At 44.5% G+C, this 14,791-nt stretch overlaps 1 protein-coding gene across 1 annotated transcript; it reads right to left on the reverse strand.

Moving 5' to 3' along the window:
- Positions 1-10,672: 10,672 nt before the first annotated feature.
- On the reverse strand, positions 10,673-14,347 carry LOC133111770 (guanylyl cyclase-activating protein 2-like). The gene is made up of 4 exons (XM_061222350.1): positions 14,147-14,347; positions 13,747-13,896; positions 13,007-13,112; positions 10,673-11,075 (listed from the first exon to the last, which is right to left on the reverse strand). The coding sequence occupies exons 1-4, from the start codon at positions 14,345-14,347 to the stop codon at positions 10,951-10,953; spliced, it is 582 nt and encodes a 193-aa protein (XP_061078334.1). The 3' UTR covers positions 10,673-10,950.
- Positions 14,348-14,791: the final 444 nt, after the last annotated feature.

Below are 14,791 nucleotides of genomic sequence, written 5' to 3' on the forward strand. Positions count from 1 at the left end.
CAGGATAAGCGGGTTCAGATAATGGATGGATGGATGGATAGTTTGTAACATCAATGTGTAAGTAACCTTATAATCTTTGGATATAATATAAGCATTTTAAAACTTTAAACTAGATAATCTGTAACTAAGAAATACTATCATTCGGCTATCATTCGCAGCGGTGAATGACTCAGTATGAACTGTTACTCAAAGAAAAAATAGCATACATCTAAATTACGAATTTATATGAATGATATGTCTTACTAAACTGAATTGAGCGATTTTTTTTTGAGTGGAAAACCGGTGTTTGGTGTTCACCCAATTATGTCTTCACATATGCACTGATACTACATTTATTACATAGGCCTGTTACTTATTATGCCAAGAGATAGATTGTTGCAAATGCAGTCTGTAGTATCTGTAGTTTGTGCCAGTAAGCGCTTCTGTGGCTATTATTTTAACTACTGTCACATAATAAAAAAGAAAAAAATTGTTCAAGTTCATTCTTCTCATTACAGACGGGTGTAAGAAAATGAACGAAATACCGTACTTTAGCGATCACAGTTTACAATGAGAATAGCCAAAAACAGAATTACAGTAATTAAAAAAAGAAAAGAAAACGTGAACAATAAATACACTGTAACCGATGAATTTTCCTGCTTGTGGGATTTAGCAATACCAAAGACAAATTTAACAGCATAGGCTACTATCAAAGAAAACAGTTAATTACTGAAACTTGAGCCTTAGACCTGGGTTGAGCAGGTGGGTACCAAAAGGGTGAAATGTGAACCGGTGTGGCCAGAGAAGTGTAATAATCTTCTGCCAATTTTCTGCGTCATTGTCCTGGTATTTGTGACGGTTGGGCTTGGTGTGCACAAAGGAAGCAGGGCAATCCAAGAACCACGCTGGTTCAGTAGGCACACCCCTGGACGGCGGTACGAATCAGTCCAGGAGTTTATAAGTTGTGCTTCTTTCCACAGTAGGTGGCTGAGACCAGGGGACTGTCACCATAGGAGAGAGCTGTGCATGTGGAGCCAGCAAAAAAAAAAAGCCAAGCTGAAAAGCTACATAAAAAGACATTTTGTTTATTTTTGCTCTCTCTTCCCTTCCCCGCTTCACCACGAATCAAACACCAGTAGAATCCAGATTATCCATATACCCCTGTGCCCTGCTCTTCTGTCCTCACTGGGGCTAGATTCAAACCGTGAAATCGCATCATTTCAATGAAAAGCTGAAAACAAGATGTCACATTTTAGCTAGCTTCCTCCATATGAATAAATTAAAACGGAAATCACTCATTGGCATTTTCAATAGTATTGACCTGTGTGGCAAACCAGCACAATGTTATTATTATTGCATCCTGCTAAACTCACCATTTCATCTTGTGTTACATAATGAAAAAAATACATGACTAAACTACTATCCCAGACCAGTTACCATGATAATGGAATGCATTATCACTAGAATTTCTGCTGTCAGTTTTGTGCATTACTAATTGGGAATGTCTAATGCAGGGGCTTATGCTAGTTGAGTTTTCAGTGTAGTGAAAGCTTGTTTGTGCTGGTCTTGTCACGTTTCAGGTCTGTCTCGCCATGTTTTATGTTTATTCATTTTGTATTAGTCTTGTATTGTCTTATCATGTATTATGTTAGTCTAGGTTCGTCATGTTGTTTAGTTATGTTTCGTTACGATTTATTTTCTTGTCATGTTTAGTTATGTCTCGTTACGATTTATTTTCTTGTCATGTCTAGTTATGTTTTCATACTATTACATTACCTTGTTATGTTGAGTGATTATCGTCTTAGTTTCGCTTTGTGTTATGTTATGTAACAAACTAATCATGTGTTCATGTTACCTTACGTTTCTCGTGCATGTCATTTACTAATTTACTAATGCTAGGGCAGGATAGGTTTATTACTAACGATTACTAATCTCCTTGTTAAACTTGTCATCCATCGCACCTGTTTTCCATTTCCTTGCTACGCTCTAACTAATTGTCTGCACCTGTCTACACCCGCATTTATAGCCCAGTCGCGCTACTGTTCACTGCGAAATTGTCTGCCTCTGTTTACCACGCAACTCTTGAGCATTTACCACTATTGATTACACGTTACGATCCAAGCCTGTTACCGACCATTGTTTATTGATTTCTGTTTTGTGACCATCGTTTGTTTTTTGACTACGTCCTCGCCTACCGTTTTTGTACTTTTGCTTCGCTGATTGTTTCATGGTTTCGACTCCCGCTTCGCCCACGACTACGCCTCTGCCTGCCGTCCGTCTGTTCATCTGCCCCGCTGACAGCTCTCCTGCTACCGGACCTCCCTGCACGTCTACCGACTACGAGTTTGCCTCTTCCCTCGGCACCGTGCTTTTTGTTTGTTTACTTTTTGTTTGGCTGGATCTACGTGTATGGACTTTGCTTGTGTTGACTACTCTCCTGGGATTCGTCCCGAATAGGGGGGTCTTTATATTACTATTGTTTCTGAGTTGTGCATTTTGGGTCCAACCCCCACGCACCCGTCTCGGGTCTGTCCAAGCTAAAGCCTACAGGATTGCTTTGACAATTCAGTTAGTGGTTGTGCAGTCCGTCAGTAATCTAATGGATGAGCACAATTTAAAATATAACAATCCTAACTCTTTCCTTAGTCTTTTCACTGCTGTGGGATGTCTATTGTGTACATTTACTTGTTAAGTAGTCACATTAGTTAAGTAAAATGATCTTAATTTGCTTTTTCTGAAGAGTTCTGAGATCATTGGTTATTGGACTCATTATGACTTATCTGATGATGGAATATTGCCACAGTCCCACACAGGGATACTGACACTGACCCTTTAGGTCATTTTTGGTTAATTGATTGATTAATGTCACTGATTGGCCTGAAATCCCCTCTGTCTGGTGTACCAGGTCTGTATCAGTACCTGATGGCAGAGGAAAAATGAAAACGCATATATTTGTATTACTGCGTTCATTATTTTACAGGCATGGTAATTCAAGTTTTTAAAAAAGATATTATTTTCTGCATGTTTCCAATTGTAAATGTGACTTGTTTCTATTTAAAGGATCACTGTCATGCTTGAGCTTATTTGGATTAAATGCTTAAATTCTGTGTGTAGGCACTTTTAAAATCACTGTCACTGTAGCCGTTGAATATATATGGGGCAAAACTTCTCAAAGCAAACACGTACAGTGACGTTACTGGATGTGTTTGGCTTGAATCTCCAGCCTGTGTTACCCAGAAGGCAACGGGTGCTCAAACTCCCAGGAAAATACAGTAACATTAGCATACAAATATCACGGAAGCTAACTAGGCTAGCCTGAGTGATATGGCGGACAGCTCTGACTTTGCCAAGTTAGAGGACAAGCTTTTCAATTTTGATGAAGAAATACAACCTTATGGTTTTGAACGGGAATTTACAGAGGAAGAATTAGCTAGAGAGACAGACAGCGAAGGACGAGACAGCCGAAGCTAACAGTTAAAATGAGTTAAACTCCCCGTCAATTAGCCAACCAATAAAACGACCTTTCAAAACTGTCGAGAAGTCTAATCTGACTCGAGCAAGGAAATTAGCAGCCTGGAATGCCAACATTAGCACCTTGAAGTGTATGCATGCGGCAATAGGCAGCCAGTGGAGGCTGACAATGAGGAGTGGGGTGACATGAGCTGACCTGGGCTGACTGATGGTCAGGCGGGCTACCTAGCCTACTTAGAACCAGGAACGGAAAAGTGGTGACAAAATACAAACAAGACATACCGTCGCTAATGCTCCTGACAAATTGGGATGATTTATACACAGGTGAGAAGTGTACACGAACAGTGAAGGGTCATGGGGGACTCAGAAACAGAAAACCAACACAGGGTCATGGGGGCTTCAGAGACAGAAACACAGCACAAGGTCATGGGGGTCTCAGACACAGAACCCCAACACAGGGTCATGGAGGTCTCAGATACGGAACCCCAACACAGGGTCAGGGGGGTCTCAGGCGAAGAATCCCAACAAGACAATGAACCCCAGCAAAGGGTAATGGGGGTCTCAGACACAGAACCCCTAAACAGGGTAAGGGGTGTCTAAGACACAGAACACCAACACAGGGTCATGGGGCTCTCAGGCGAAGAACCCCAACCCTTGGGGGTCTTGGGGGTTTCAAACACAGAACCCAAGCACAGGGCCATTGGGTCCTCAGACAATGAACCCCAGCAAAAGGTAATGGGGGTCTCAGACACAGGACCCCTACACAGGGCCAGGGGTGTCTCAGACACAGAACCCCCACACAGGCTCATGGTGGTCTCAGAAAGAACCCCAACACAGGATCATGGGGGTCTCAGACACAGAACCCCAACACAGGATCATGGGGCTCTCAGACACAGAATCCCAACACAGGGTCAAGGGGTTCTCATGCACAGAACTCCAGCACAGGGCCAAAGGGGTCTCAGGCACAGAACCCCAGCACAGGGCCACGGGGGTCTCAGGCACAGAACCGCAGCACAGGGCCACGGGGGTCTCAGACATAGAACCCCAACACAGGGTCACGGAGGTCTCAGACACAGAACCCAAACACAGGGCCAAGGGGGTCTAAGACACAGAACCCCAGCACGGGGCCTGAGGGGTCTCAGACATAGAACCCCAGCACAGGGTGACAGGGGTCTCAGGCACAGAACCCCAGCAAGGGGCATTGGGGGTCTCAGGCACAGAACTCCAGCACAGGGTCAAGGGGGTCTCAGACACAGAACCCCAGCACAGGGTCATGGGGCTATCAAAGACAGAACCTCAACACAGAGTCACGGAGGTCTCAGACACAGAACCCCAAGTCAGGTTCATGGGGGTCTCAGGCACAGAACCCCAGAACCGGGCCTTGTGGGTGTCAGAAATAGAACCTCAGCAGAGGATCACAGGGGTCTCAGGCAAAAAACCCCAGCACGGGGCCTTGGGGGTCTCAGACAAAGAACCCCAGCACAGGATAATGGGGGCCTCAGACAGAGATCTCAAACACAGGGTCATGGGGGTCTCAGACATAGATCCCCAACACAGGATCAGGGGGGTCTCAGACGCAGAACCCCAACACAGGGTCACAGAGGTCTCAGACACAGAACCCAAACACAGGGTCATGGGGGTCTCAGACACAGAACCCCAACACAGAGTCACGGAGGTCTCAGACACAGAACCCAAACACAGGGTCATGGGGCTCTCAGGCACAGAACCCCAGAACCGGGCCTTGTGGGTGTCAGAAATAGAACCTCAGCAGAGGATCACAGGGGTCTCAGGCAAAGAAACCCAGCAATTGGCCTTGGGGGTGTCAGACACAGAACCCCAGCACAGGGCCAGGGGGGTCTCAGACATGGAACCCCAGCACAGGATTATGGGGACCTCAGACACAAATCCCCAACACAGGGTCACAGGGTTCTAAGCCACAGAACCCCAGCATGGGGCCTGAGGGGTCTCAGACATAGAACCCCAGCACAGGGTGACAGGGGTCTCAGGCACAGAACCCCAGCAAGGGGCATTGGGGGTCTCAGACACAGAATCCCAGCACAGGATTATGGGGACCTCAGACACAGATCCCCAACACAGGGTCACAGGGTCTAAGACACAGAACCCCAGCACAAGGTTATGATGGTCTCAGACACAGAACCCCAACACAAGGTCTTGGGGGTCTCAGACATAGAAACCCAGCACAGGGCCACAGGGATCTCAGGCACAGAACCGCAGCACGGGGCTTTGGGGGTCTCAGGTGCAGAACCCCAACACAGGGTCAGGGAGGTCTCAGACACAGAACCCCGGCACGGGGACTTGTGGGTGTCAGAAATAGAACTGCAGCAGAGGGTCACAGGGGTCTCAGGCGAAGAAACCCAGGGAGGGGCCTTGGGGGTCTCAGACACAGAACCCCAGGAAAGGGCCACGGGGGGTCTCAGGCACAGAACCCCAACACAGGGTCACAGAGGTCTCAGACACAGAACCCCAGCACAGGGTCATAAAGGTCTCAGACACAGAACCCAAACACAGGGTCAAGGGGGTCTAAGACACAGAACCCCAGCACGGGACCTGAGGGGTCTCAGACATAGAACCCCAGCACAGGGTGACAGGGGTCTCAGGCACAGAACCCCAGCAAGGGGCATTGGGGGTCTCAGACACAGAACCCCAGCACAGGATTATGGGGACCTCAGACACAGATCCCCAACACAGGGTCACAGGGTCTAAGACACAGAACCCCAGAACAAGGTTATTAAGGTCTCAGACACAGATCTTCAGCACAGGGTCATGGGGGTCTCAGACACAGAACCCCAGTACAGGGTCATAAAGGTCTCAGACACTGAACCCCAAGACACAGACACAGAACCCCAACACAGAGTCAAGGGGGTCTCAGACACAGAACCCCAGCACAGGGTCATGGGGCTATCAAACACAGAACCCCAACACAGGGTCAAGGGGGTCATAGACACAGAACCCCAACACAGGGTCAGAGCGGTCTAAGACACAGAACCCCAGCACAAGGTCATAAAGGTCTCAGACACAAAACCCCAACAGCAGGTCATGGGGGTCTCAGACACAGAACCCCAGTACAGGGTCATAAAGGTCTCAGACACTGAACCCCAAGACAGGGTCATGGGGGTCTCAGAAACAGAATCCTAGCACAGGGCCATGGGGGTCTCAGACACTGTTGTCATGGGGTCATGGGGGTCTCAGACATAGAACCCCAGCAAAGGATTATGGGGACCTCAGACACAGATCCCCAACACAGGGTCAAGGGGGTCTAAGACATAGAACCCCAGCACAGGATCATAAAGGTATCAGAACCCCAACAAAGGGTCATGGGGGTCTCAGGCACAGAACCCCAGGAAGGGGCATTGGGGGACTCAGACACAGAACCCAAGCACAGGGCCATGGGGGGCTCAGTCACAGAACCCCAGCACCGGGCCACGGGGGTCTTAGGCACAGAACCCCAGCACGGGGCTTTGGGGGTCTCATACACAGAACCCCAATATGGGGTCATGGGGGCCGCAGACACTGAACCCCAACACAGGGTCAGGGGGGTCTCGACACAGAACCCCAGCATGGGCCCTTGGGGGTCTCTGACACAGAACCCCAGCACGGGCCCTTGGGGGTCTCTGACACAGAACCCCAGCACAGGGTCATGGTGGTCTCTGACACAGAACCCCAACACAGGGTCAAGGGGGTCTCAGACACGGAACCCCAGCACATGGTCATGGTGGTCTCTGACACAGAACCCCAACACAGGGTCAAGGGGGTCTCAGACACAGAACCCCAGCACGGGGTCATGGGGCCTCATGCACAGAACCCCAGTCTTTGGAGATTCACAAAAGTTCCCACCGGGAGCTTGTTTATTTCACCTTAGTGTAATACTTGGAAATAAACATGCACTAAGGGGACAACGAAGAGCATAAGTATCTTGTGCATGACCCCTATACGGAAGATACCTTGATACACAATCCACCAGGAGATCTGCAACACAGATCCCCAGACCATAAACACTCTCAAAGGATGTCTTCTCCAATGGCAGCGTCTCAAGCCTTTGTGCTATACACATACTGTGGCGACCCGGTGAATCCGAGACTTTTGAGGGTTCGTCCGTGGGGGTTTCCTCCGCGTGCATGGGCTCTCTCGCAGTAGGTTAGCTCCGTCCAGGTTTCGTCAACCTATGCGTGTGCTCTGGCTCCGGATCTCTCCTCCTCCGTCATGAGCCCCGGGTTGCGTTTTTAGGCTCCTTTTGTAGACGCCGCCTCTCCTTTCCGCACTCGTGTCAGCTGTTCCTGTTTAATTAAAATTGTTCATTCACGTGCGGAATGCGGCCGCACCCGTCTCGCCCCGGGGGTTGCTGGCCATGGTGCTGATTCTCCTCCCGGTCTCTCTCCAAGGTGCCGTTCACTTAGATAGGACAGGGGAAAATATTCAGATTGAATCAGCATCCCCAACTCTTGGCGCCGGCGCACGGGCCGTTCCACCCCAGTGGTGTACCGATCCCTGGTCGGGCCACCACAATACACACACACAGACACACACACAACAACAGATATAAACAATGACACCAACAAGAACAATGATTATGAAAAGTGACCAAAAGAAACATCTCACTATACCAAAGTAAACCCAATGTAGCTGTCAAACTTAGAAACAGCACACTATGAGAAACGGACAAACAACAGTGCCAAGAATAAATTCCACATTTGGATAGGGGAAACATTGACTAATCTCTTATGCTTGATCAAAGCTGAAAAGAGTATGATAGTCTTAGCCACTGACAGGGAGCCTCAGTACGCCGAGGTCCACACTAACTCAGCCAGAAGCTCCTTCCTCCTAAAGGTAGCTTTCAGACAAGGTGTAAATAAATGAATTGGATGAACAGCCAATGAGAGCAAGCGTGCAAAAAAGAGTGCAATAACCACAAAAACCCCAACACTTGGCTAAGACAGCTCCTAACAGGGTCTCATATCCCAGAGGAATCCCGTCTTCCAAGCGTTGTGTGTCTGACATTTGTGCACAAAATAAAATGTGCAGGCGAAAGTGTAACAGACTGTCCTCACAACTCTAAGGTCAGGAAGGGGTCACTGCGTGTTCAGCTCCTCTCGCCTCACATAGTGCACAAACGCAAAATAAAACACGTGACATGGAGAATTCAACAAACAAGCACTGATTCAATGAGAAGCGGGACTTAAATAGACAGACTTTAATTGCTAATCAAACCAACCACACGTGAAAGACAATTGGAATCAGTTGTCAGCATGCATGAATTGATTACCAATCGCCATTCATTGCCAAAGTGAATTGAATTACCAAGTTGGCAGAGATTCAGAGAGCAGAGAGACAGAGAGACATATCCAGGATACCAGAGATCATGGATCAGTTTGAATACATAAAAATACTTGAAGAGATTATGTTGCCGTATGCCGAAGAGGAAATGGGATCGACCCCAAACACACGAGTAAGCGAGCAATATCTTGGTTCCAGACAAAAAGGATTGAGGTAATGGAGTGGTCAGCTCAATCCTCTGACCTCAACCCCATTGAAAACTTGTGGGGTGACATAAGAAATGCAGTTTCGGAAGCAAAAAGGCAAAATTCACAGGAATGCAGTTTGTTCATCCTGGGCTGAAATACCTGTTTCTAGGTGCCAGAAGTTGGTTGACAAAACAATGGTTATGCAACTAAATATCAGTTCAGTAATTTAAAGTGAAGTTAAATCTTGAAGAGAGATGGTTCATAAAATATGCAGACCAACAAAAGTTTGGGGGTGTTTTATTGAACTCGTCTGAAATAAGGAGACATGCAAGATTCCTTTTACATTGATACTTCAAGGTCTACCATATTTCTAACACAGAACTGAGTTGGTCCAGAACATGACCTCCAGGCCTTGTCTTAAAGGCATCGCCATAGGCACTCTAATTGCAGTAATAAAAACCAGGGCTGCCTTGTCTTCGTGGAAAGGGGCCAGAGTATGTAACAGGGTTTGCCCAGCATTTCATCAAGGGGCTCATTCCAATTGCTTATTTTTCTCCACTTCTTTCTTTTCCTTGCTCCTGACCCAGAGATCGATGGAGGTCCGCCATCTTTAAGGACATTCCAACCCATGAAATGTTCCTTCTAGGAGCTGGGTGTAGAAGTTAGGAACTCCGAGCAAGGAACTTTGCAAGAACTTTGAGCAAGGAAATCATTTGTGGAAATATTTTTTCGGAAAGCGTGGCATGTAAATGCTCAGCCTGTGGATCCACCCCTCCCCATCTGCCACGTCTGTCACTGACAGGCATCAAACTGGCTTTTGAAGGAGTAAGGGCATTCCATTTCCCTAATTCATGTTTTCTCGATTTCCCCGTCTTGACTTTTTCTAGCCTCTTTTTCTAGCAGCTTTTGCAAGCTAGGAGTAGAAAAGGAGCAAGGAAAATAAAAAAAGAGGAGAAAAATAACCATTTGGAACGAGACCAAGGTCTTTATTTAAGACCAAAGTCAGTTCATTAGTTGAATCATCTGTCCTAATGAATAATATATAATAAATAATACATTTGCTTTGTTAAACTTTCAAAATGGTGTTGTCTTGAATTCTCATGTAACAATGTTTGAGCCACTGGTCATTTTGTTGGAGCCAATTGTCACATGGATAAAAACATTTTTTCAGCACTTACAAAAGACAATTATTAACTTTGTGTTACATAAATTGAGACATTATAATCTGAATCATACATAAACATATAGTTATAAATATTCCTGATTTCCTTATTCAGGAGTACAATTTCAATACACAACATCTCAACACATGATCCTTTAAAGCAGGGGTTCCCAACAGGCAGCCCCGCAAAGTTCTACGAATCAAATGCAAAAAATGTCTCTCCTATGACAATTGCGGCCATTTTTATTTTGAAATTAGGAGCACGGAGAACTTTTATTATGAAATGGGAGAATAAATAATCAGTGTAAGCTGTTACACATAGGGGATGCAAGAGCTATCCCACAACTAAACACACATGTAGCAGTAGCCAGCAGCAGCAGCTATAGCCAGCAAATGCTATAGTGCGAACAAATGACATGTAAAAAGAGAAAAGTCAACTTAACACCAGTGGTGGCTCCTGAGCTGAAAACCGAGCAGCCAGAAAACATCCCCTTAAACTGATTGTTGTTGTTATTAACATGTTTTTATAATGACAATACGTCTTCTCTCCAAGATTGCTTATGTCCAAGCATCAAATTAACACAGTGGGGACGGTCTCCCTTCTCTTCTTCATGGCCAGGCTTTGCGTAAGAACACTTACATAGTTTTTATCGAGGACTTTATCTCTGCTTCAAGGCCAAGATTGTTTTCCCTTTTCCAAGTGTGTTTATAACGTTGTCTTCTGGGCCAGACTTGAAACGATATTCTCTTCACAAATCACAAGACAAATTGTATTCTCTTCACAAAGAGCTGAACGTTTGTTTTTATTTGTTGAGGTTGACGCATCTTCCTTTGCAATGCTTCCCGACACGGTGTGCTTCAGGTGCAGTTCTTTTTTTGCATTTCAATAAACCATTCGCACGGCTTCAGGTCCAGGGTGAGGTGATCTAAAACCCATGCATCCTTCTGCGCGCCTTCCACAAACTCCTCCAGGGAAAGCTGACCTAAAAAAACAGAGATGTCATTTTCAACACAAACTTTTTCTTATTCTGCAGTTCTAAATCACGGCCAATTATTGAGATTAATTCTTCTGATTTGAGAAGTATGTGATAAGAGGTAGCTTACTATTGGCTGAAAAGCTACTTATAGACAAAAATAGACAGCATTGTGCGCAAATTAATGACAATGTTAGGATTTTGGAAGGTCACCTGTGGAGTACGCCAGGGATTGGTGATTGGTCCAAAACTTTTAATACTCTATATTAATGATATTTGCAATTTTACTGAACTGTTGAAATTTTTGCAGACAATACAAATTAATGTTGTTCTGAGAAAGATGAAAATGAACTTGTATGCCATTGAAAGGGATCTGGAAATTCTGAAAACTTGGTTTAATGCTAATGTAAATTGTCTCTCAATATTAAGAGAACTAATTTTATGGTTTTTGGAGATGAAAAAGAAATTGAAACTGTATTGTTGAAATTGAAAGACTTTTTGACTTTTTAAAATATAGAAATATTATATATTATATTATATGATATTATAATTGTATATTAACAATATACACTCACTGAGCACTTTATTAGGAACATTTTTACTTTAATACACCTACTTATTCACGTGATTATCTAATCAGCCAATTGTGAAACAGCAGTGCAATATAGCAATGCAAGAGGGCGGCCTGTAGTAGTGGTTCGGGCACATGACTGGGACCCGGCAGTCAGGCCCTTAACCCTGCATTGCCCCAGGGGAGGATTGTCTCCTGCTTAGTCTAATCAACTGTACGTCACTCTGGATAAGAGCGTCTGCCACATGCCATTAATGTAATGTAATATATATATAATCATGTAGATACGGGTCAGGACCTTCAGTTAATGTTTTTGAAAAAATGTGATCTCAGTGACTTTGACCATGGAACGATTATTGGCGGCAGGGTGGTTTCAGTATCTCAGAAACTGCTGATCTCCTGGGATTTTCACGCACACTAGCCTCTACAATTTGCAAAGAGTGGTGCAAAAAACAATGTTTTTTGAAGATAGCACTAATATACTAATCCCAACTAACATAGAATTTGTACAGTACTAATTATATTAACACACTAATATGTTCGTCTAAATAACAAACTAACATTAAATAGTTTTGGGGATTTGTAATTTAATCGCGTAACTAAAAGACTAACTCTACCTCTACTTCAATACTGCTCTATAACTCCACCTCCCTGTTCTATCCTTAAATTGCTTGCCTTGATTCAGCACCTGCTCTCTACTATCCCTACACTCCTGAACTGTGCAATTGTCTACTCCCTAGTCCAGAGCTGTTTGTATAACATGCGTGTCTTTTTGAATCCAGTCCCGCATTTTCGTTCCTCCCTTGTTATTGTATGATTGCCCTTTCATGTGTCTCACCTGATGTTTATTTGTTAGACCGCCCTCACTTCCATGCCCCACCTAGGTTGTCTCATTCCCCTGTGTATTTACACCTGTCCTTCTCAGTTGCACCTTGCTAGTTCGTCATATCCTGTTTTTCGAGTCCTGAGTCCTGATATTCCTTTACCCTTGTTCTAGCCTCCTTGTTCCTGAGCCCTTGACCTTGTGGCATTCTGTCTGGTTGGTTTTTGTTTTCTGTTTTCTTGTTTACAACCCGTCTGCTTTTTGGACTTTGGACTCCTGTTTGGACTGACCACCTGGTTTTTGAACTTTTCCTGTTAGTGATTACGCTCTGTCTGCCCCTGCCATTTTTTCATCATCCCAGTGTCTGCTATTGGTTCCTCTGTCCCCCCCCAGCATGACACTCTGATTAAAGAGGACAGTCTGCACATTTATTGTTTCATTTCAAATCCAGTGTTCTGGACTACAAAGTCAAAAATGCCAACCATTTACCATTTACTCTGGAGAAGTGTCACTTTCACCAAAAGATTTTCCATCAGAGTGACCTACCATCTTTATTTACATCGAGATGATCAAAGATTCTGCTGCATATTTGTTCAGGTGAGAGAGGTTCACTTTCAGCTTCACCATTCTGCTTCTTCACTTTACAAATAATCTGGAAAGCAGATAAAACACCAAAATAAATCAGTTTATTCTGTAACATCTACTGACAGGGGAGCTGTTTGTTGTGAATATGTGGTGAAGCTAAACTCACATTCTAAAGCCTTGGGTATCATAGCACGTGCACAGCCTCGGAAACCGATTGATGTACAATATCATACAATCAATTTCTTCCTTAATAATCTTTGAAAATAGAGGATTAATTGAACAATTACAGAAAGTGGATATGGCTATTTCCATAACAATAAAGTGTTTCATAATCCTGAAATGTGGTAACTGTACCTGAAATCCCTACCCTGCTTGGGCATGGATGAGCCTTCAAGAAACCTTTGACCCCTGAAGTAAATTGGCTTTAGTCTGGAAAGCCTGTGCAGACTTTGGAAAGGGGCTATTACGCACATGGTTCTATTATAACACAAAAGAAATGTAGAATTGTGTAATCTGCATTTACTTATGTGTTGAAAAGAGAAATTGTAAACCAAAGTACAATAATATGTATGAATCTGCAAAGACAAGTGATCAAAACGTTAATTTGACACAATCGTCACACTAACGCTTGTTTTGACATTGATATTTTATTAAACGACAATAATGCCATTTAGACGACTATATCAATATTCCTTTCTTACCCTGATAATACGTCTCACTTCGCGTTTGTCAAGGCGTCCATTCCCATCTCTGTCGTAAACCTTGAAAGTCCACTTCAGTTTATCTTCAAGTTTTCCCCGTAGAACAAGGTTCACTGCTGCCACATACTCTAGGAAGTCTATAGTGTTGTCCTAGGAAAATATGTTGGCATCGTTACATTTGGTCGAAAACTGAATGAATTCGGTTACAGGGACATACGTGCTGATGATATTCTACAATCTGTGTAATAGCCTACTCAAATGCTAACGTTACAAAAAGATCCACAACCTAGACTGTACAGGACACGTCGCCTAACTCCTTATTCACAAGACTGGTTTTCGATTAAATTGTCATACATGTCTAATGTTGACACAAATAAGATTGCAAAGGCCAATACATTACCTTATTAGCGTCAAATGAGTTGAATAGGTTTTCCATATATGCACATTCCTCTGCTGACGACTCGCTAGTGACTCCGAATATTTTTTTGAATTCGTGCAAATGCAAGTTTCCGCTCGGGCATTCGCTCGCAAATTTCTTATACAGCTCTTGAATCTGCGACGTTTTGACCTCGTCGTCCCCATCGCTTTGCGACTGTCCCATTGTTTCACCGGACAGCGGCAGCGGCGGCGTTCTTCATGAACAGCGTCAAACAGCAAAGCAGCATGCTTTGATATCCCCTGTGTTGTGGCTACAGGTGTTAAATAAAACATACGTTTCGAGTAAGACTGAATTTTCTCAAGACTTTCCTTGAGAAAGCTGTGCGACCGCGATTTAGCTCGCGGATCTTTGCTTCTGTCGTTGAGGGGTGAACGTTATTCTTAGGCAGCACACAGAAATCCAATTTAGAGTTCAATCATCCATTCCTAATCCATGAAGGACTGGCGTTTGCCTTTATTAAAGGGACCGATTCCGTATAGTGTACTGGGACGCTTTTATATTTTCTCAAAAAGGCTGCATCAACTCAAATCATAACAAGGAAACATATCATCACCTCATAATACTACTACTACTAGTACTACTACTACTACTACTACTACTACTACT

This window comes from Conger conger, chromosome 15 (genome assembly GCF_963514075.1).
Source record: "Conger conger chromosome 15, fConCon1.1, whole genome shotgun sequence".
In the NCBI taxonomy this organism is placed as follows: domain Eukaryota; kingdom Metazoa; phylum Chordata; class Actinopteri; order Anguilliformes; family Congridae; genus Conger; species Conger conger.

What these genes read in the sequence shown, in the direction of transcription:
- LOC133111770 (XM_061222350.1), bottom strand. Translation starts at nt 14,347, where the DNA reads ATGGGACAGTCGCAAAGCGATGGGGACGACGAGGTCAAAACGTCGCAG. An exon ending in ACTCATTTGACGCTAATAAG is followed by an intron (nt 13,897 to 14,146) that starts GTAATGTATTGG and finishes ATATTTTCCTAG; the next exon opens with GACAACACTATAGACTTCCT. An exon ending in AAGTGAGACGTATTATCAGG is followed by an intron (nt 13,113 to 13,746) that starts GTAAGAAAGGAA and finishes TCTGCTTTCCAG; the next exon opens with ATTATTTGTAAAGTGAAGAA.